Source organism: Salmo salar, chromosome 20, assembly GCF_965601325.2.
Source record: "Salmo salar chromosome 20, fSalSal1, whole genome shotgun sequence".
Classification (NCBI taxonomy): domain Eukaryota; kingdom Metazoa; phylum Chordata; class Actinopteri; order Salmoniformes; family Salmonidae; genus Salmo; species Salmo salar.
Genome location: NC_138310.1, coordinates 13,364,093 through 13,386,271, shown reverse-complemented (window position 1 = coordinate 13,386,271; position 22,179 = coordinate 13,364,093). Strand labels below are relative to the sequence as shown.

At 41.7% G+C, this 22,179-nt stretch overlaps 3 protein-coding genes across 6 annotated transcripts; 2 read left to right on the top strand and 1 right to left on the bottom strand.

Moving 5' to 3' along the window:
• The first annotated feature begins 4,401 nt into the window (after positions 1–4,401).
• gstt2 (glutathione S-transferase theta 2) lies at positions 4,402–7,983 on the top strand. Its single transcript, XM_014160813.3, has 5 exons — positions 4,402–4,601; positions 5,626–5,713; positions 5,799–5,949; positions 6,118–6,294; positions 6,492–7,983. The coding sequence occupies exons 1-5, from the start codon at positions 4,472–4,474 to the stop codon at positions 6,636–6,638; spliced, it is 693 nt and encodes a 230-aa protein (XP_014016288.1). The 5' UTR covers positions 4,402–4,471; the 3' UTR covers positions 6,639–7,983.
• Positions 6,946–15,101, bottom strand: LOC106580118 (serine/threonine-protein kinase Chk2-like). 3 transcript variants are annotated; one of them, XM_014160809.3, is made up of 15 exons: positions 14,995–15,101; positions 13,961–14,212; positions 12,299–12,423; positions 12,056–12,188; positions 11,775–11,865; positions 11,545–11,644; positions 11,409–11,462; positions 10,586–10,650; positions 10,306–10,405; positions 10,025–10,111; positions 9,701–9,864; positions 9,356–9,474; positions 9,094–9,179; positions 8,862–8,948; positions 6,946–8,644 (listed from the first exon to the last, which is right to left on the bottom strand). In XM_014160809.3, the coding sequence occupies exons 2-15, from the start codon at positions 14,184–14,186 to the stop codon at positions 8,558–8,560; spliced, it is 1,524 nt and encodes a 507-aa protein (XP_014016284.1). In that variant the 5' UTR covers positions 14,187–14,212; positions 14,995–15,101; the 3' UTR covers positions 6,946–8,557. The 3 variants fall into 3 exon arrangements, with proteins under 3 accessions (XP_014016284.1, XP_014016282.1, XP_014016283.1); XM_014160807.3 differs by having other exon boundaries at positions 8,859–8,948; positions 14,995–15,100; XM_014160808.3 differs by lacking the exon at positions 14,995–15,101 and adding an exon at positions 14,737–14,915 and having other exon boundaries at positions 8,859–8,948.
• Positions 15,102–15,117: 16 nt separating this feature from the next.
• Positions 15,118–19,629, top strand: entr1 (endosome associated trafficking regulator 1). Of its 2 annotated transcripts, XM_014160811.3 has the most exons (9): positions 15,118–15,230; positions 15,310–15,472; positions 15,997–16,115; positions 16,319–16,744; positions 16,855–16,928; positions 18,642–18,753; positions 18,940–19,002; positions 19,082–19,221; positions 19,400–19,629. In XM_014160811.3, exons 2-9 carry the CDS (start codon positions 15,427–15,429, stop codon positions 19,488–19,490), a joined length of 1,071 nt encoding a protein of 356 aa, XP_014016286.1. In that variant the 5' UTR covers positions 15,118–15,230; positions 15,310–15,426; the 3' UTR covers positions 19,491–19,629. The 2 variants fall into 2 exon arrangements, with proteins under 2 accessions (XP_014016286.1, XP_014016287.1); XM_014160812.3 differs by lacking the exon at positions 15,310–15,472 and having other exon boundaries at positions 15,123–15,230.
• Positions 19,630–22,179: the final 2,550 nt, after the last annotated feature.

Sequence of the window (22,179 nt, the reverse complement as noted above, 5' to 3'; positions counted from 1 at the left end):
TGAGAGTATGTGGTGCAGACACAGATCCTCTCCGCATCACCTGCTTGGAGCGGCCTTTCGGGTAGGATGCAATTCAAGAGTGTGCAGAGCCTGAGACACCCAGACCTGAGAGGGTGTAGAGGAGGATCTGATGTTTCACGTATCAAAGGCAGCAGATAGACCTAGGAGGATGAGAACAGAGGAGAGAGTCAGCTTTGGCAGTGTGGAGAGCCTCCGTGACACAGAGAAGAGCAGTCTCGGTTGAATGACGCATCTTGAAGCCTGACTGGTTAGGGTCAAGGAGATTGTACTGAGAGAGATAGTGAGAGTTGGTCAGAGATAGCACGCTCAAGTGTTTTGTAAAGAAAAGATAGAAGGGATACTGATCTGTAGTTATTGACGTCAGAGGAGTTGAGTGTTGGTTTCTTGAGGAGGGGAGCGACTCGAGTCATTTTGAAGTCAAAGGGGATACAGCCAGTGGTCAGGGATGAGTTGATCAGGGAAGTGAGGAATGGGAAAAGTTATCCAGAGATGGTCTGGAGAAGGGAGGATGGGATGGGGTCAAGCGGGCAGTTTTTTGAGCGGTCAAGGGAGGGAAGAAAGTGGTCAAGGTGTAGGGTAGCTCTATATGTGTGGGACCATTGGACTCAATAGGCTGAGTAAATGAGGACCGGAAAGGAAGGAGAGTAGGGTCAAAGAGGCAGAATCAGGAGACAGGAGGGAGAAGGATTTAGCAGAAGGGAGAGATGATAGGATAGAAGAGGAGAGAGTAGTCGGAGAGCGCATGATGATCTGGGAGGGGTTTGTGTGGCTACGGTTGGAGGAGAGGGAGACCGAACAGGACATTAAGTAGTGATCAGAGACTTGGAGGGGGGTTGCAGTGAGATTAGTAGGCGAACAGCCTCTAGTAAAGATGAGGTCAAGCGTATTGCCTGCCTTGTGAATGGGAGGGGACTGGGAAAGGGTGAGGTCAAAAGAGGCACGGAGGGCAGAAAGAAAGAGTAAATAAATCGAAAGCAGATGTTGGGAGGTTGAAGTCGCCAAGTATGAAGAGCGGTGAGCCATCATCAGGAAATGTACTTATTAAGGTGTCAAGCTCATTCAGGAACTCTCTGCTGGGCGATAGATGACAACAATGTTAAGCTTGAGTTGCCAAGTGACAGTGATAGCATGGAAATCAAATGAGGAGATGGACAGGTGAGCAAGGGGAAAAATAAAAAATCTCCACTCAAGAGAAATGAGTAGCCCTGTGCCACCACCGCAACGACCAGATTCTCTTGTACTATGAGAGAAAATATAGTCAGATGAAGAGAGAGCATCTGGAGTTCTCTGGTGTGATCCATGTCTCCTTCAGGGCCAAAAAGTCAAGGGACTGAAGGGCAGCATAGGCTGAGATGAACTTGACAGTTCCAAACGCTGCCAGAGACCAGGAATTCCACATGGGTTGTGTGTGCAGGGTACACTAAATTAGAAGGGTTGCAGCCAAGAGTTGGGGAGCGTCTGTAAAGTCTACAGGGAGAGGAGCGAACAAGTATAGAAAACACACACATAGTATTCAAAGCTACAAAAGAGCAAAATGAGATCATCTGAAAATAACTAGTTAAGATACTCAAGTGAGAGAGTGGTACGGAGCCTTCCTCTCTTTCCTTCCTCGAATAACTCTGAAGATGAACTCGGCAGAACCATCTTAATTTTCCGACGAGACCACCGCTGACACGACCATCGCTTCTCCATCTTGGCACTCCCCCACCATTGTATAAAATATTTTAGAGGCTATATAAATGCATTTATTAATGTCTACATTTGTTTTTGCCATGTTTATTCTATTAGGCCCAGTAGTCTAAAACGTGATTTTCCTGTGTTTTACATGTATTTCCACACTATGATGTTCGAATAATTCAGGGTAAAGAGGAAGGAAAATGCCATAACGGGTATAGATACAAATAAAATAAGTTATTACAGAAATTGAGAGATCAATTTTATATTGAAAACACAGATGGAGATATATCTTCCATGTGAATTAAAACAAGAAACCTAATATATTCCTTGTCATTTAAAACAAGAAACTGATGCCACCCCATGCTCAGTCTGTGCTTTATGCTTGCTGCTATATACAGACATTTGCAAAGCTGTGATCTCAACTGATATCTCACAAACTAATAGTCAATTTTCCTAAAAGTACATTCTGAGAATGAGCCCCGTCCTGTTCATGCATACCTATCGCACTGACAAGAGTCAACCTGCGAGTACCTCACAGCTAAAGATGGTAAAGCACAAGCTGAATGACAACCAGTCGGTAGGGCACTTTCTGCCATGTGCCCAGAAACTCTCCCCTATGTCGTTCCTGGAAAAACTTTGTTCTCATTTAGAAGCCTAGTAATCACGCTTTTGTAATATTCGCATGACGTTATCGCGTAAATTCATTATCTAGGTTCAAGTAAATATACCATTTTAACTGACGGTGTATAATGTTGTTGTTGTTTTTACAGCCATAATGTAAACTTTAAAAAACGGAGCATGAACTACAAACATGTACTCACGAAATTGATTTTAAGCGTTATTTTATACTAGAAAAAATTCTTAAACCCTCAGCTAAAATCTAAAAAGATTATGGGAAATCTTCCGCTCGACCATCCATTGATCACGCCCTGCATGACTTTTGTTTTGACTCAGTTGATGACCATTTGCTTTACAGATTACCGTTCTCCTGGCAACAGAATAGTATGCTGGTAGTACGATCGCAGTTGTTTCTTTTCAAAACAAGAGTCCCTCTGCAAAGACACACTAAATTGGGAATATAATTTGTTTTGCAGTCTAGTGCAGTACAACTGTTTTTGAACCGCACTGCAACCACCTTTGAAAAATATATAATTTGACGTATTTTATTGTATGTTGGATTATTTATACATCATTTATTTTGAAAGTTTACACATACTGGTATGTTGAAAGCTACTGTGTAGACTACACAGAGTTTACAAAAAATTAAGGACACCTGCTCTTTTCATGACATAGATAGACTGAGCAGGTGAATAAAGGTGAAAGCTATGACCCCATATTGATGACACTATTTAAATCCACTTCAATCAGTGTAGATGAAAGTGAGGAGACAGGATAAAGAAGTATTTTAAGCCTTGAGACAATTGAGACACGGATTATGTATGTGTGCCATTCAGAGGGTGAATGGGCAAGACAAAATATTTAAGTGCCTTTGAGGTATGGTAGTAGGTGCCAGGTGCACCGGTTTGTGTCAAGAACTGCAACGCTGCTGAGTTTTTCATACTCAACAGTTTCCCGTGTGTATCAAGAATGGTGCACCACCCAAAGGACATCCAGCCAACGTGACACAACTGTGGGAAGCAACATGGGCCAGCATCCTTGTGGAACGGTTTCGACACCTTGTAGAGTCCATGCCCTGACGAATTGAGACTGTTCTGGGGGCAAAAGGGGGTGCAACTCAATACTAGGAATGTGTCCTTAATGTTTTGTACACTCAGTGTATATTTAAAGAAATACACTTTAATAAAATACAAATATTTGTTATTGGAATTACTCAATAGAGTCTGCAAAACTTAAATGGGTCAATTGTGCTGGGCAACAGGTTTAATACAGAGTACTGGTGACTCCTAACTCCACCCACTCCATTTACTGCAATGCAATACACAGTATATGGGATACTTGTTGGCTTGTGGAGAGACATTTTTTTCTACCTGTCTCAGCTAAAGTGGGATGGGAAATACTCAGTAGGGTCTCTACTAACCAAATATGGTTCGTTTTGGAGGGGGGACACATATTTGTTTAGTAGAGACCCTACTGAGTATTTCCCACCTTACTTCGGCTGAGACAGGAAGAACAGTTCTTCCTACAGCCAATATGTATCCCATGTACAGTCTATTACAGTGTATTGCATTGGGAGCTATGGACGGGCAGAGTGAAAAGCCAGCAGCAGGCCGTGTGACACAGTCCCCAACCAAAACTAACCATATTTGGTTAGTAGAGACCCTACTGAGTATTTTCCACCCCACTTTAGCTGAGACGGGTAGAAAAATTCTCGCTACAGCCCAATATTCTCAACATAGCAGTGTCAACATTGTTTTTTTTACATGACACTCTTATCCAGAGTGACTTACAGGACCAATTAGCGTTAAGTGCCTTACTCAAGGGCACAGCGACAGATTTTTATACCTAGTCGGCTTGGGGACTCGGACCAGCAACCTTTTGGTTACTAACGCTCTTAACCGCTAGGCTGCCTGCCGCCACATTTTTTATTTGTTTTCATAAATTACTTCTTGCATTTTCATGTTGGCACAATTAAAGTGGCCATTGATTCAAATTCAATATAATTTGAATTAGTTATCCACCTTGCAATGGTTTGAAACGGGGGCTTTTATTTGGAAGGTTTCGTCATTACCCTACAAAGTGACATAATTTGTGCTGCTGGCAAAATACTAATAGTGCCTAGCTAACGTTGGCAATCAATACAAATACGTTTATCATGGCTGGTAGAAAGGCCGTAAAACTAGAAGTGTATTTAGATTTATTGTCACAACCATGTAGAGCAATACATATATTTCTTAACTGCAATAAAATTCCACACAAGGTGAGAACAGTTGCAATACGAAAAGGTGAGTTTCAAGCGGGCTGGGCAAACGTTAGCTAACGTTTAACGTTAGTTACCAACATCATCTAGCTAAACATGCAATCAATATAGCTATCGTTTTGGTTGCTACTAAAGCAAGATTGTTAATGTTAATTGGAAATGCATATATATGTTTGATATATTTATAAACAGACTGAACGCCACATTGTTTAAAAAGCTAAATGTATCTGCTCTGTCCTGCATTGAACTTAGACCTACTGTACCTTGAACTTTGTCCTACTCTGTACAGCAGCATGCTTGTTGTCTGTTGATAGTTGTCCCGAATGTGTTACTAACTAGCCAACTAGCTATTCAGAATGACAACAGTATGCTATTATTATTTCACAATCGTCCATGTCTTCAAATTTGGACAAATACGCTGAACAAAAATATAAACCCAACATGTAAAGTGTTGGTTTCATGAGCTGAAAAAAAAATCCCAGAAATGTTCCATACGCACAAAAAGCTTAATTCTCTCAAATGTTGTGCACACATTTGTTTACATTCCTGTTAGTGAGCGTTTCTCCTTTGCCAAGATAATCCATCCACCTGACAAGTGTGGCGTATCAAGAAGTGGATTAAATGGCATGATTATTACACATGAGCACCTTGTGCTGGGGACAATAAAAGGCCACTCTAAAATGTGCAGTTTTGTCACAACACAATGCCACAGATGTCTCAAGTTGAGGGAGCATGCAATTGGCATGCTGACTGCAGGAATGTCCACCAGAGCTGTTGCCAGAGAATTGAATGTTAATTTCTCTATCATAAACTGCTTCCAAAGTAATTTTAGAGAATTTGTCAGTACGTCTAACCCGCCTCACAACGGCAGACCGCGTGTAACGACACCAGCCCAGGACCTCCACATCCGGCTTCTTAACTTTGAAATGGTTGCATATTGCATTTATATTTTTCTTCAATATAGAAATGTAATTAGAAATTTGAAATGTTAGAAATGTAGAAGAAATGTAATTAACATACTGTATCTCAATAACTTTGTTTATATATAGGGGAGAATAGGACACCAGAGTATACAAAACTCAATCCCATGCAGAAGGTCCCTGTGATGGTCGACAAGGACTTTGTTCTGACTGAGAGGTAACACTCTTCATTCACTCTGTAGTTCAAAATGTTTCAAAAAAAATAAATAAAGGGGCATTTCCCTTCCCTCATCTTGTTACAGTGATGCCATATTAAAATACCTGGCCACCAAATACGATGTCCCAGGTAACTGGTACCCACGCCACCCAGAGAGGAGGGCGAGAGTGGATGAATACACAGCCTGGCACCATACCAACACCCGGCCACATGCGGCCAAGGTCTTTCTCATGGAGGTAAGGCTTGCTCATGGAACTTGGCAGGTGAAATGTAGTCTAGTCCCACAGCCATCTTTTTGCAGGGTATTACACATTTATGCATTATCATTTTACTGTTATGGAACATGTTATATCTCATGTTCTGTGGTTGTTGTTTATGGCACGCATCGCTGCTTTGTGCTGTAGGTTTTACTGCCCCATATGACTGGGCAGCCAGCAGACCCACTGAAGGTGGAGAGGGCTTTGGCAGACCTGAGTGACACTCTGGAGAAGCTGGAGAACATGTTCCTCAAGAGGCAGCCCTTCCTCTGTGGAGATGACATCAGCCTGGCTGACCTGCTGGCCATGTGTGAACTCATGCAGGTGAGGAGCAGTGGGTCAACTGGTCCATCAGAGCTTAGCCACTGGGTGAACCAGCCACCTCTGCTGAGAAAATGGTCCTACAATGTAGTCAGGAATATGTCAAATCACAGACTCTGTTTGACCACTTACAATACATTTTGATGTATGGATTTCTACCCATTTCAGCCTACTAAATGAATTGACTGCTTTGTTCTCAGCCCCTAGGTGGCGGCAGAGACATCCTGAAGGATCGTCCCAAGCTGTTGAGCTGGAAAAGTCGTGTCCAGTCTGCGCTGGGTGATTCCTTTGACAAGGCACACACAGTGCTGTACAGTCTCCGGGACAGGTCCAAAGCAAAGCTATGAAATCTCAATATGGTTTTATATAAAAGCTTGCACAATGCTTGAAAGCAACACTACTACCAGATGTCTTCACTGATTATGTTTGTGCTGTCCATGTTGACCTCGAGATTGAGGTTGTTTATTGGCTCAATGGGAGAGTGATCATTGTCTTACATTAACCTCTGTATGATCTGCTACAAAATTACTAGCTAGATGGTTCATCATTATGGACCTTGATCTGGAGTGGAGATGGGAAATGTTGAATAGAGTAAGATAATATATTTCTCAAATGACAAAAAATGCCTAGAATTAAGGGATGCATAACAAAAACAAGTGGAAAATGTTTTATTCAATAGTAACTGTACAAAACCAATTATTTACAAAACAGGACTGGATTTCCAGTAGGCATAGCTCAGTATGTGCCCACAAGTTGGAAATCAACATATACACTGAACAAAAATAAATGCACATGTAAAGTATTGGTCCCATGTTTCATGAGCTGAAAAAGATCCCAGAAATGTTCCATACGTAGAAAAATATGATTTCTCTCAAATTTGTTTACATCCCTGTTAGTGAGCATTTCTCCTTTGCCAAGATATTCCATCCACCTGACAGTTGTGGCATATCAAGAAGCTGATTAAACAGCATGATCATTACACAGGTGCACCTTGTTCTGGGGACAATAAAAGGCCACTCTAAAATGTGCAGTTTTGTCACAACACAATGCCATAGACATCTCAAGTCGAGGGAGCGTGCAATTAGCATGGTGACTGCAGGAATGTATACCAGAGCTGTTGCCAGAGAATTTAATATTAATTTCTCTACCAAAAGCCGCCACCGTTTTAGACAATTTAGCAGTACGGCCAACAGGCCTCACAACCGCAGACCACATGTATGGCGTTGTCTGGGCGAGCGGTTGTGAACAGTGCCCCATGGTGGCGGTGGGGTTATAGTATGTGCAGGCATAAGCTACGGCCAACAAACAAAATAAAATTGTATTGATATCAATTTGAATGCACAGAGACACTGACGAGATCCTGACTCCCATATTTCTAAAGGTATCTGTGACCAACGGATGCATATCTGTATTCCCAGTCATGTGAAATCCATAGATTAGAGCCTCTTATTTCAATTGACTGATTTCCTTATATGAACTCTAACTCAGTAAAATGGTTGCGTTTATATTTTTGTTCAGTATATAGTAACGTTAATCAAGTACATTTCAGATGATTGCACCATGATGTAATAGAAACGGCAGCTATAGAAGACATGTTCCAAAGATCAACATTTTTATCTGTTCGACGGGTGGATTTTACGTTTCTCGAACTTGATGGAAAAGTTGTTTTTCGAATAAATGATGATTGCCGAATTTGGAAGCTCCACTCCACATTTAATTCTAAATGCCTACTGCTTGCTCAATCTATTTTTCAACTATAAAAATAATGTTTCTTTGCAGGGCAATTGTCTGTACTTTCAAGAAAGCCTGAATTGCTTCGCCTTGCTATTCTGGTTGGCTGGATGCAAGTTTCACCATGGCGATATGTTGGCACATAAGAATGACTAAAATATGGCAATTCTTGCATTCTATCCATGCTGGCTTTTGCGGGCTACCTGAGACATAAAACAGATAGGTGGGAGGGCATACAGGCTGTGGCCAATTTTTATGATAAACTATTTTTTTTTGCAAAAAAAAGTACGTGTGACCATTACATATAGCTGTTTCTATCGACGAGAGTTAAATGGAAACACACCGCAGAAGGCAATTGTCGGATCTATTTTTCTATTCGAACGTTCTAAATGTCTAAAATCATTGGACAAGTTAACGGAAATGGAGCTATAGAAGTGTGATAAAATACAATATACTGGTAGATTTCCAGGGGGCCTAGTTGCCGGTGGAAAACTACCTGGGGGGAGTCTCCAATGTGGTGATGATGAAATGTGACTCATGTTGCCTCTGTGGATGGGCCTGGTCTCTTTGCTGGCTGCTGCTCATCATCATCATCTTCTCTTGACCTCTTTGTAGTTGAAGCCTAAAGTAACAAGAGACATAGTTCAATTTTGTTAGCAACACCTCTCTCTGTGTGTGTGTGCGCGTTCTAGCCCTACACGGAATCACTAATCACCAATACCTTCGTTAAACCAGGTGTGTCAGTGCAGGGCTACAACAAAAATATGAACTGTCTAGTGGTCCCCCCCTGAGAGGGGTGGGAAACACTGCTGTAGTAGAATGACATTGTTTCTCACTACATCAGCTTCTGCGGCATCAGCTTCTGCGGCATCTCCGGAGTCCCTGGGGTACATGATGCATTCAGCAGTCTCCTTCATGGCCTCATCCTGAAACGGAGATTGATGGGACCAGAGATTATTCACTGTTGCCACTTACAACACTGTCTAGCCCCAAATACCCCTCCATCCAGTAAACGTACCCGCCTTGATGGCACTAGGGCCAGGCAATGAGAGACGGCAATAAAGCTCTTACCATCAGCCAGGGATGGTGTAAAGCCTCCTCAATGGTGAGGCGGGCATTGGGGTCCACTAAAAGCAGCCTCTTCACGACGTCTTTAGCTAGACATGATTGGATAAGTAAAATAACTATTGGACAGCATTTACTGAATTATCAATATGACTGTAGTAAAGTACCCAAAGTTCTTTCCCAACCTGAGACAGGAAGAATCTGTTTTCGAATTTCTATGTGCTCTCACACACGACAGAGCCAAACAGGATTGACAGTAGTCTCTTACCGTCATCCGAGATGCCGTCCCATTTGGATGGAATAAATGTATATATTCCCTGCGTGATCTGATCCCTGACTGACAAACCAGTTTGTGCATTAGGGTGGAATGGGGGATAGCCTGCCAAGCTGTGAGGGAGACAGGAAGTAAGCTCCAGTTGAATAAATTATGTGAATCTGTGAACAGGAAAACCTTGCGTGCTCTTGGCCCAAGTTATTTGTAAATGATTTGAAATAATTGCATTATAATTCCCTTTAAATGTTGACAGAAACAAGTTACATGCCACTTCCTACTAGTCAGAGCACGCAGCGCTGTCATTTATGTTACCCTGTCATCAGGAGTATGGATCCCTACCACACAAACAAGACGACCCCTAAACTCCAAGCATCTACGGCGCTGCTGTAGCCCACGGTGACTGCGTCGGTGAACACCTCAGGTGCAAGGTATGTGGGTGTTCCACAAAGGGTCCTCATCAGGGCAGACTCCTCCAGTATCTTGGACTGATTAAAGTCTGTGATCTGTCACATAGAGAGGCCTGTCACTCTTCAACCAAGTGTTCAGTCCCCCCCCCCCTTCAGGAAGACAATGAGTTTTCAGGTGGATAACTTTATCTACCCTCACTTACCATGTTCAAATATTGTGGAGAAATTACCCACACGATGACTTGACAAATCTTACCTTGATGACACAAATATCATCCTGAGACGAAAGCAGCACATTTTCAGGTTTGAGGTCTCTGTGGATGATGCCATTGTTGTGAAGATACTAGTGGAAGGAATGTGAAATAAACCCGAATAAGGAAGCTGTGTAAAACTACACAAGCGACAGTAACTATCTCCAGTATAAAACATGATAGGTATGGCGTATTTTGATATCACAGCAGAGCCTATTTAATAAAGCCTACCACTCTTCTAGAAATTAGAATGGAAAAAAATTGAGAAATACATCAATCCACCCACCTCTACTGCTTTCAACATCTGGTAAAAATAGAGTTTGGCAATTGACTCCTCTATCTGGTTCTTGCTTTTGACCCTGTCAAAGAGTTCTCCACCCTCCATGCTGAAACACATACATGCGGTCAGTTGAAACAGAATAAATCAAAGGGGAAAGGAAATACGATGCTTGTGAAAATTGCACTTCTGAGGTGGGCTACAGAAAATATTACATGCAATGTAATGATAATGGTTTGTCATTGATTAAAAAAAGAAAGTGTCTACTTGAATTAAATACTAAACTCACAGCTCTAAAACAATGTAGTAGGAGTCGTCTGTTTGGAAGAAGTCTTCTGTTTTGATCAGACATGGCTGGAAAAGACAGGAGGAAAAAGTTACACAGAAAAATTGCAGGCAAATACTACAGGTGTTTTTGATACAAAGTGGTTGAATAATTTTTTTTTTTTAAAGTGTTATGATTGGCTTTATCCATTAGAAAACAAGTTGAAAATGACTACTTCTATGGTATTTGACTACCCCAGAAAACATGGTTGGTCATGAATATAACCATTGTTTTACTAGGCTCCTTCCCTTGGCAGTCATTACAGCATAATATGTTCTAGATGTACACTGAGTGTAAAAAACATTATGAAGACCTTCCCAATATTGAGTTCGTCAGGGCATGGACTCTACAAGATGTCTTTCCATAGGGATGCTGGCCCATGTTGACTCCAATGCTTCCCACAGTTGTGTCAAGTTGGCTAGATATCCTTTGGGTGGTGGACCATTCTTGATACACACAAGAAACTGTTGAGGGTGAAAAACCCAGCAGAGTTGCAGTTCTTGACAGTTACTACCATACCCCGTTCAACGGCACTTAAATATTTTGTCTTGCCCATTTACCCTCCGAATGGCACACATAAACAATCCATGTCTTAAGGCTTAAAAATCCTTCCTTAACCTGTCTCCTCCCCTTCATCGACACTGATTGAAGTGGATTTAACAAGTGACACCAATAAGGGATCATCGCTTTCACCTGGATTTACCTGATCAGTCATGGAAAGAGCAGGTGTTCATAATGTTTGGTACACTCAGTGTATAAACAGGCTATTAAAAAAATACTTACTTACATGGTCTATCTTTTTGAGGATCTGGATCTCTCGTTCCGCATTTCGTGTGGCAGTCTATAATTGCACAAAGAAGAGTTACTTTTATTGCAGTAATATTCATCAACTAGAAAACGAGGAAAATGGTGAAAAGACTTACGCCGAGAGATGCTGGGAAGTCCTTCTTGTTGATTGTCTTCACAGCCACCTTTTTGCAAGTGGCCCTCTCAAAGGCAAGCTTCACTTCCCCGCACACACCACTGGTATAACAAATCGTTATCAGCCACGTTTACACACATTGATCATATTAGAATGTCACTCTGTAATTCAAAACAAATATCTGGATTTTGTAAAATACACAAATTGAAATTAATCAAAATGCTCACTTACGCTCCAATCTTTTTGGTAATCAGGTATTTCTCACTGAACTCTTTGGGGAGGTTGGACTGTTCATCCGCCATGAGATCAATGAACACAAACACTAATGAGGGGAGAAACTATCAATCTCATTGATTATAAATGCAAAAACTAAAACAGGCATCACCAATTAGGGAATGATGCAGTACACTTAACATTGAGAGCGACAGGGAATATAGTGGAATGCTAGACTTTTGAGTATCAGTGACCTAAAACAGAAATGACTTGAAAATAAAACTCTGCAACAAGGTTACCTTTATGGCGTTCCTCAGCTAGGGACAGCACTGCATTGTTTGCTAGAGGCAAAGTGTTTCCTTGCCCAAGAAGTATACCGTCAACAAACGTGCCATTGCCACTGTTGTCAAAGACATAGACAATGTTCTGCTCCTGCAAGGTAACGATCTAACCGTCATTACTGAGCAAACATTGTGAACAAAACAATTTGCTTCTGTAAACAAAATATGAAATGCATCATTTTGTCAAATGAATAGACCTACTCGGAATATTCGGAAGTGTTTTTTGCTGTATGTCGCAAATCTGGGCGATTCCTTCAGTATGGGGTCATCAAAGCAATAGTTACATTTACTGTCCCGGCCAAACCAAGTGTCGTCCTCAACACAGTCTGAAAAAAAGTCAAACGAAACACCATCACTTCAATAGAGAAGAGAATACACAGATGAGAAATACAAAGAATCTCACACAAACAAAGCAAACTGCACACAGACACACACACAGTTTCCACATGGACCGCGTTCAGCAGGACACAACGTTGTTCAATTGAATGGAAACAGTGCTGTTCTGGATGACCAGTTGAAGAACATTTTTATTACTGATTATGGTGGCTCAGAGGGCGATTTTGTACATTGTGCTGCAGCAGAAGTTTGCAATTTGAAAATGGCCACACCCATATTGATCAGGTCCCACCCCGCCACACACAAACGGGATCAAATATACTTCAAAGAATGTTGAGTAATGGTGCGCACAGTGGTGGGAAAACATGTCGTTCAGTACAAACTGTAGCAAAATTTGTAATAACTAAATGTGCCCCTGTATTCACTGCCTAAAGTAGCAACGGAATTGTAACGCGATATGTGATGGCTCCGTATCTGGGTTTACAGATTAGCTAATAGAAAACACTGCTACATGTTTTTTTTTTACCTAGTCTTGGTGATACACTTTTCTTCTAAATCGATGACTAAGAAAGTATCTTAGAAATGTCCATGTCCAGTTGCAAGTGGTTCTTCAAAAACCAGAAAATTCAGAAAGATATTAAATCCATGTTTTGTATCGAGTGAAAAATGGCATGTGTGTATTTCTTTGTTTTGGCTGCACTGTCATCTACTTCTACACGTGACCGCATAGAACCGACTAGCGCAAAGATGCTGGGAAATGCTAGATGTGCAGCAGCTAAGATGGCAAGGAACCTCCTTGCACAGTACAAAAACATGGATTTTTACAGCTTCCAAAATGTTCCGTTTTTTTGTTGTTGTAGAACCACCTGTAATTACACAGACATTTATAAGATACACCTTTCTTCTGAATCAAAACGAAGAAAGTATCTCCAAGACCAGGTTAGTTGAAAAATGTGTGGCAGCGTTTTCCAGAAGCTAAGCCATAACGCCAGATAGATATGGAGCCATCACATATCGTGTTACAATTCCACAGCTATGCCTGAAAGTAGGGCTGGCACAATTACTGTATAACCGACGGTTATGGATGAAGACCTTCATGAAAATAAAAGAACAGTCACAATGGCGTAAAAAAAAAAATTGCCAGCTGAGCATTTGTGCAGTTGAGTCCGTTTCTGCTGTAACATGGACTCTACAACGTGATCAAACTTAGTTGCTCCTTGCTGAAACCATAGAATTAGGAATTAGAATGGATTTCTATGGCTGAAACAGCAAGGTGTTGTAACAAACAGTCTTCGGTTTCCTTGGGCAACGCCCCCATCCCGACTACTGCAGCAGCACATACAGTCAGGAGCAGAGCAGAGGAGAAAATGTGCGTCTATTATTTTGGCTATTCAAACGATTAAAACGGTGACCACGATCATTTGGCTGACCAATATCTGTCAACCAAAATTCCATGACTGTCACAGACCAAACTGAAGGTATCCTATCTACCCAGAAAACCGGGGCATGTCTTGTGGTTGCACTCACTGTGGGCTCTGAAGCCTCTCTGCATAGGCAGCAGGCGACCCCATGGCTGTGGCTCAGGCTCCTCTGGTATGGAGCCAAGGTCCCTAACAGGGATGGTGTCCACTGAGCTGACAGTGCCTGACCCAGAGGAGGAGCTGGAGCCACTCTGGGACTGAGTCTGGGACTGAGTCAGAGGCTGCGACTGTGTCTGTGTCTGGCTGCCAGCATCTGGCTTCTCCTGGGACATGGTCAATATTTCTCCTCAGTCTGAGTCTATTAAAGTAAATAATAACACATCATTCAGGTTATCATGACATCTTTCAATTTTCCAAAGCAATGTTCCCCACGTCCGTAAACTACGCAAAGTCCTCATGTATAACTTGCATCGGAGAATCCTAGCCCCCCCCGTGCATCATGAATATGAATGAAAGATTGATATGAATGATCTGCCCATGTATTCATTTTGGAAAATCCATAATCTTGGCAACTCTTGTAGCTAGCCAGAAGATTCTAAACCTATGCCACTGTCTTCTAAATTTGACCTTTATCCAAACTGATACATTGAGAAGGTTTTTTTTTTAACCTTTATTTAACTAGGCAAGTCAGTTTAGAACAAATTCTTATTTTCAATGACAGCCTAGGAATAGTGGGTTAACTGCCTTGTTCAGGGGCAGAACGACAGATTTTTACCTTGTCAACTCGGGGATTTGATCTTAGTATTCAAACCAAATCCTCGAGCTGACAAGGTAAAAATCTGTCGTTCTGCCCCTTTCTTGCCAATAGTGTTATTGACTAACCTGTCATGCGAGTTAACTGTATTTTTATCCTCACCAAGCACAAATAAAGCAAATCTAAATCAGTTTCACAAGTGCCCTATTCATTTCCGTTGTTGTAGTTAGCTAGCTAGTCCAGCTAGCACGACGGCGGAATTAAGTGGTTGTTTGCTAACCGAATAAATGTGACGACTCGCCGGCTATGACGTGTGCAACTGAACATGGCAATATTTTAAACATGTATGAGAATGACAATTTAATCAAATACACTTTTACACTTACCAGGATTTCGAATGAATCGCGGCACGTGTAAAATTAGCCGGGAAATCGGATCGACTCCTGGGAAATGTTGTTTATTTTCCCTAAAACGTCATCTGAGTCGTAGCCAGTGAGAAGTTTAGGATTGTCCACGTGATTTTCAGCAGCTAGCTAACCTTTCGTGCGTCGACGTACACAGCTGACTAACAACAACCACATCAGAAATATGTCATTTTGATCAATTATCTTTCGTATGACAGGTAATTTAGTCGACATCCAGTAATTTGCTAGTACATTATTTCGATAGTTAATAATCAATGCACACGCTTCTGTTTTCAGCAAGCTAGCTAGCTAGCTAACGTAAACTGTCTGTGTTAGCTAGCTAACTACGCGTTAGCCACTGAAGTTAGCTGACAACCGCTCATAGCATCACCGATTGACTGGTTAACCGTCAACATGGCAAAGCATAAAACCTCTGAAAAAAATAATATAATCGAAGTTGGTAAGTTGTTACTTCCATAGCAAATCCATCTGTCCAATATTCATTTGCAGGTTCTAAACTAGCGATATCTAGCTGATCCAGTATTCAAATGACATGATGCATGCAACCATAGACATAGGCTACTTGATATTCACATCGTTGGATGCAATAGACAGGGGCACATCTGATCAGCAAGTGATGGTGCATTAATTTGTGTTACAAGTGTCTAGTGCTGGGTTTGGCATGGTTGGTACCAGGATCAGAGTTAATTCTGCTGGCATGGTGTTGGAGGGCCATTAGTGTGGCACTCTTTCCTCTGGTCTAAGAACTCCATGACCCAGACACCCTGCCCTGGCACAGTGCTATCCTTTAGTGAGACAATCTGGATTTACAAATCCCATGGCACTTGTTGCTGGAGTAGGATGGGGTATTGGCCCCTACACATCCACAACAAAATCCAGCTCTTGTATTTCTCCAATAATGGCAGCCAGACAGTTTGAAAATAACTATCATCCAAATATTTACCGACATGTCTTATTTCATAGATGAAGTCAGAGAAGATGGCGAGATGAATCCTTTCTCCTTCAAGGAGTTCATCCGCAGTAAAAACCAGTACCCAGATATGAAAGGGGATCCAGATGAGAAGAATTACTCAACGCGAAAGGTGCTGAACATTTCAAATGAACCAGTCTTACATTAAACCCTAGAGATGAACTGTTACAAAGCCTATGCATGAAATGAGGTGTTAGGTCCTTGGAAAAAGTCACAGCATAATATACAAGGCCTGTTCAGACTGTTAAGAATATTAGTTTTGGTGGAATTTTGGTGTGAATGTGACTTACCTTACTGCTGCTTCTTGTGTTGTAGAAGGCATATGGGAGCACATTCCTGGCAGAGGGGGAATATACTGCCCCAAAGAGCTTCGATCAAGATTTCCAGGGTCAGTTTTACATGGACCACACACCGTTTCCTCAGTTTCTGGAAAATGACACTAAGGAGGAGTGGGCTGGGAGTTACCAGCCATCAGCCATTGAGGAGGCACATGAGTTTGGACTGTGTGGCACTGCAGCAGCAGACAGCAGCACATGCTCTGGTCAGTCCTCCCTGTGCACAGAGGAAGAAGAGGAGACTTCAACCTCCCAATGGCAGGTGGATGAAGAGTTCTCACCAGAGGCCCACCAGTCCAGAAGGGCCCCAGTGAATTATGAGGGAGATGACGAGACATCAATGGCAGAGCTCACCTACAAGACCAAGAAGAGTAGTACCGAGAATGGCAATAGGGATCAACAAAAGGTCATTTTCCTCTCTCAAGGCTTTGCTTACAGATGCACACGTGTGATTGGATATCACGTGGGATTAGTCACAAGTCCTTTATTTTGATTATTTCTGTTTCTCTTTTTAAGCTGAGGGAGGAAAATGCGCAGCTCAGGAAGCACATTAAAGATCTTGTGAAAAAGTCTGAGTATGATGATCGAAGGTAGGTGGATAGAATTGCCAGTTGATATGTTCTGCAGAGTACAGACCTACCTGGTGCATGAGAAGGGTTTAAGGGACGGTGTTAAAGCCTATATTATGTTATGGCATGGGAGTAATGCTTTGAATATTACTCTTTAGATGTTCATTTAAGATGTCAACTGTACACATACAGTACCAGTCAAAAGTTTGGACACCTACTCATTCCAGGGATTTTCTTTATTTGTACTATTTTCTACATTGTAGAATAATAGCGAAGACATCAAAACATGGAATCATGTCAAACAAATCAAAATATATTTTATATTTGAGATTCTTCAAAGTACCTACCCTTTGCCTTGATGACAGCTTTGTATGCTCTTGGCATTCTGTCAACTAGCTTCATGTGGTAGTCACCAGGAATGCATTTCAATTAACAGGTGTGCCTTGTTAATTTGTTGAATTTCTTTCCTTAATGCATTTGAACCAATCAGTTGTGTTGTGACATGGTAGGGGTGGTATACAGAAGATAGCCCTATTTGGTTAAAGATCAAGTCCATATTATGGCAAAAACAGCTCAAATAAGCAAAGAGAAACAACGGTCCATCATTACTTTAAGACATGATGGTCAGTCAATATGGAAAATGTCAATAAGTAAGTGCAGTCACAAATAAGTTCAGTCACAAAAACCATCAAGCGCTATGATGAAGCTGGCTCTCATGAGGACCGCCACAGGAAAGGAAGACCCAGAGTTACCTCTGCTGCAGAGAATAAGTTCATTATAGTTACCTGCCTCAGAAATTGCAGCCCAAATAAAAGCTTCAGATACATCAACATCAACTCTTCAGAGGAGACTGCGTGAATCGGGCCTTCATGGTCAAATTGCTGCAAAGAAACCACTACTAAAGGACACCAATAAGAAGAGACTTGCTTGGGCCAAGAAACACGAGCAATGGACATTAGACCGGTGGAAATCTATCCTTTGGTCTGATGAGTCCAAATTTTGAGATTTTTGGTTCCAACAGCCTTGTATTTGTGAGACGCAGGGTAGGTGAACGGATGATCTCTGCATGTGTGGTTCCCACCATGAAGCCTGGAGTAGGAGGTGTGATGGTGCTTTGCTGGTGACACCGTCAGTGATTTGTTTGGAATTCAAGGCACACTTAACCAGCATGGCTACCACAGCATTCTGCAGCAGTACGCCATCCCATCTGGTTTGCTCTTAGTGGGACTATCATTTGTTTTTAGACAGGACAATTACCCAAAACATACTTCTAGGCTGTGTGAGGGCTATTTGACCAAGAAGGAGAGTGATGGAGTGCTGCATCAGATGACTTGGCCTCCACCATCACCTGACCTTCACCCAATTGAGATGGTTTGGGATGAGTTGGACCGCAGAGTGAAGGAAAAGCAGCCAACAAGTGCTCAGCATATGTGGGAACACCTTCAAGACTGTTGGAAAAGCATTCCAGGTGAAGCTGTTTGAGAGAATGCCAAGAGCGTGCAAAGCTGTCATCAATGCAAAGGGTGGCTACTTTAAAGAATCTAAAATATAAACTATATTGCTATATACTACTATATTTTTTGGTTACTACATGATCCCATATGTGTTATTTCATAGTTTTGATGTCTTCACTTTTATTCTACAATGTAGAAAATAGTAAAAAATAAAGAATAACCCTTGAAGGAGTAGTGTTTAACCTATGCTCATCATCATGTCTCTCTGACTGCCCCATAGAATTCGACACGTCACAGATGAGTTGCACAAGAGAAGACTGCAGGAAGAGAAGGAGGCTCAGGCTTTAGAGACCATGGTTCATTCCGTCGAGCAGAACCTGCAGTTAATGACCGTATGCATCTGTCCCTCTTTCTCCTAGTTCATCCGTTTGACAAAGATGAAGAATAATCTTTGTTCACTGATTATCTGTAATATGTCTCAATAAGATTACAAGCAAATGGCATGATTAGTTACTAAACAGAAGTGTGTTGAGATATGAAGTCTTAATTCATTATTTTGACCTTTTTCTTCTTGACAGAAACGAGCAGTTAAGGCTGAAAACATTGTATCAAAACTCAAACAGGAGCTGCATCAATTACAGGTTTGACCTTTACTGGTGTTACTGGTTGGTAAACTTCAGTGACATATGATTGCATAATGTGATCCTCTTTATATTGCAGGGCCAAGTAGAGGGGTACCGGTATGAGAATGAGAGACTTCGAGCCGGAGAGACAGCTGCCTTAAATACAATGAAACATAATGCGCAAGTGGCCTCGGAGTACCTTAACAAAGCAGCACTCAATGCAGAGACTTCCATCAAGTGAGTTCTCTCCCATAGTGTCATCTACATACAGGTGGGATAAAAACAGTCCCTCATATTGATTGTGTGGGTATTGGGTAATGTGCAATATCAGTTCATAGTGTTTTCTACATAACCCCTAATTAAACATTGTGGTATTTGCTCCAAGTTCAGGCTATCGGTTTGATTCTGTCCACAGGCAATTACTTACAAGCGCAGAGAGTCTTTGTCTAGTATCTCAACTGCTGCAGTCCATCGACAACCTATCTGAGATTCACAATGAAGGCTGATGGAGTTTAAAGGACACTAGAGATTTCTGATCTAGTACCATCCAGCAACAAGGAACTGGAAAACAACTATGGTGTGTCACACAACACTCAAACGAGAATTTGAAGTTGTGGTGGGTGCACTGATTTGTGACCCCCCCCCCCCCCCCAAAAAAAATAGTGCACATCTTTTTTACTTGTACATTATAAAATGTTTAGTTTTAAATCACTTTAACAGGCGATTTGAAAACAATATATACTAACAACAGATGTATTTACCACTGAGGCAAATATGACTCAAATATTGTGATTAATAAACATGTGACTAGACATCCTTCAAAGTTGGTTGTTTTTATTTTGTGAGCATTTTACACTGCATTTGTTCCACAAACTTTGCTTGAACATAGCCATTCTATGCGAGTAGAGATTCTCTGGAGATCGTTTGTAGCTAGCTAAATTATTGGCCAAGTTTTCCGACCTCTGATCCCCTTTAATGTATTGTATTTCATCCACTTTTTCTGAGACTGTCAGAAAGTCTGGTTAGTAATGAGGGTATTTGCGATGAGTGACTTTGATACAGAAACCCTACGAGGTCTGGATCCTGCTGGTTAGAGTTGAATACCCCTGCTCTAAATCATCTCTGGTATCATGTATTATTTTAACCACTGGAGGGAGGCAGAGAGCTATAAAAACGGGTACACATCTCAATCCTTAATCTTAATACTGTGCCCCCCAACACAAAAACACACACCTCTGATACAGAGGAGGCTGGTGGGAGGCGCTATAGGAGGACAGGCTCATTGTAATGGCTGGAATGGTATCAAACGTATCTCCACCCACCAGCCTCCTCTGCTCTGATGTATAACAGTAATATGACAAGGAAAAGTTTGGTTTTGTACTTTCCATCATAATCTAATACAGTGGTTCCCAAACTTTTTATAGTCCTGTACCCCTTCAAACATTCAACCTCCAGCTGCGTACCCCCTCTAGCACCAGGGTCAGCGCACTCTCAAATGTTATTTTTTTTTGCCATCATTGTAAGCCTGCCACACACACACACTATACGATATATTTATTAAACATAAGAATTAGTGAGTTTTTGTCACAACACGGCTTGTGGGAAGTGACAAATAGCACTTATAGGACCAGGTCACAAATAATAAAATAATAATCAATTTTGCTCTTATTTAGCCATCTTACATATAAAACCTGATTTGTTTAACAAAAATGGTGAATAACTCACCACAGGTTAATGAGAAGGGTGTGCTTGAAAGGATGCACATAACTCTGCAATGTTGGGTTGTATTGGAGAGAGTCTCAGTCTTAAATCATTTTCCACACACAGTCACTGCCTGTATTTAGTTTTCATGCTAGTGAGGGCCGAGAATCCACTCTCACATAGGTATGTGGTTGCAAAGGGCATCAGTGTCTTAACAGCACGAGTTGCCAAGGCAGGATACTCTGAGTACAGTCCTATCAAGAAATCTGGCAGTGGCTTCTGATTAAATTCAATTTTCACAGAACCGCTTGTTGCAATTTTAATGAGGCTCTCTTGTTCAGATATCAGTAAGTGGACTGGAGGTAGGGCATGAAAGGAATAACGAATCCAGTTGTTTGTGTTGTTTGTTTGGGGGAAGTACCTGTGTAATTGCACACCCAGCTCACTCAGATGCTTCGCTATATCACATTTGGCATTGTCTGTAAGCTTGAGTTCATTTGCACACAAAAAAATCATAAAATAATGGAAAGACCTGTGTGTTGTCCTTGTTAATGCAGACAGAAAAGAGCTCCAACTTCTTAATCAAAGCCTCAATTTTGTCCCGCACATTGAATATAGTAGAGGAGAGTCCCTGTAATCCTTGATTCATTTCATTCAGGCGAGAAAAATATCACCCAGATAGGCCAGCCGTGTGAGAAATTCATCATCATGCAAGCGGTCAGACAAGTGAAAATGATGCATAGTAAAGAAAACTTTAAGCTCGTCTCTCAATTAAAAAAAACATGTCAATACTTTGCTCCTTGATAACAAGCGCACTTCTGTATGTTGTAAAAGCGTTACATGGTCGCTGCCCATATCATTGCATAGTGCAGAAAATACACGAGAGTTCAAGGGCCTTGCTTTAATTAACAAGGTTAATCATTTTCACTGTATTTCAAGCTGTCAGGCTTTCCCTTGGCAGCTAGAGCCTCTCGGTGGATGCTGCAGTGTACCAAGTGGCGTCAGGAGCATCTGCTTGCACGCGTGTTACCACTCCACTGTCTCCCTGCCATGGCGCCATCAGTACAATACCAACACATCTTGACCACCAAAGTCCATTTGATGTCACAAAGCTATCCAGTACTTAAAAAATACCCTTTCATGTTGTCCTGGTTTCCAGAAGAGGATGTCTTCCTTAATTGACCCCCCATAAACGTAACGGACATATACCAGGAGCTGTACCAGGCCCGCCACGTCTGTTGATTCATCCAGCTGTAACGCATAGAATTCACTGGCTTGTATGCAAAGCAGTAATTGTTCCAAAACATCTCCTGCCATGTCACTGATACGTTGTGAAACAGTGTTGTTTGATGAAGTCATTGTCTGTAGAGTTATTTTTGGCCTTTTCCCCCAGCATTGTCCCAGCCATATCCTCAGCAGCAAGAATAATTAAGTCCTCCACAATAGTATGTGGCTTGCCTGTCCTAGCCACTCAGTAGCTCACCATATAAGACG

Excerpts from the sequence above, each read along its gene's own strand:
- gstt2 (XM_014160813.3), top strand. The coding sequence starts at position 4,472 with ATGGCTGGTAGAAAGGCCGTAAAACTAGAAGTGTATTTAGATTTATTG. Across the intron at positions 5,950-6,117 it reads CCAAGGTCTTTCTCATGGAG|GTTTTACTGCCCCATATGAC; the intron begins GTAAGGCTTGCT and ends TTTGTGCTGTAG. Across the intron at positions 6,295-6,491 it reads CCATGTGTGAACTCATGCAG|CCCCTAGGTGGCGGCAGAGA; the intron begins GTGAGGAGCAGT and ends CTTTGTTCTCAG.
- LOC106580118 (XM_014160807.3), bottom strand. The coding sequence starts at position 14,186 with ATGTCCCAGGAGAAGCCAGATGCTGGCAGCCAGACACAGACACAGTCG. Across the intron at positions 11,866-12,055 it reads AGCTGAGGAACGCCATAAAG|TGTTTGTGTTCATTGATCTC; the intron begins GTAACCTTGTTG and ends TCCCCTCATTAG. Across the intron at positions 11,463-11,544 it reads ACTTCCCAGCATCTCTCGGC|ACTGCCACACGAAATGCGGA; the intron begins GTAAGTCTTTTC and ends GTGCAATTATAG.
- entr1 (XM_014160811.3), top strand. The coding sequence starts at position 15,427 with ATGGCAAAGCATAAAACCTCTGAAAAAAATAATATAATCGAAGTTG. Across the intron at positions 15,473-15,996 it reads AAATAATATAATCGAAGTTG|ATGAAGTCAGAGAAGATGGC; the intron begins GTAAGTTGTTAC and ends CTTATTTCATAG. Across the intron at positions 16,745-16,854 it reads GCAATAGGGATCAACAAAAG|CTGAGGGAGGAAAATGCGCA; the intron begins GTCATTTTCCTC and ends TCTCTTTTTAAG.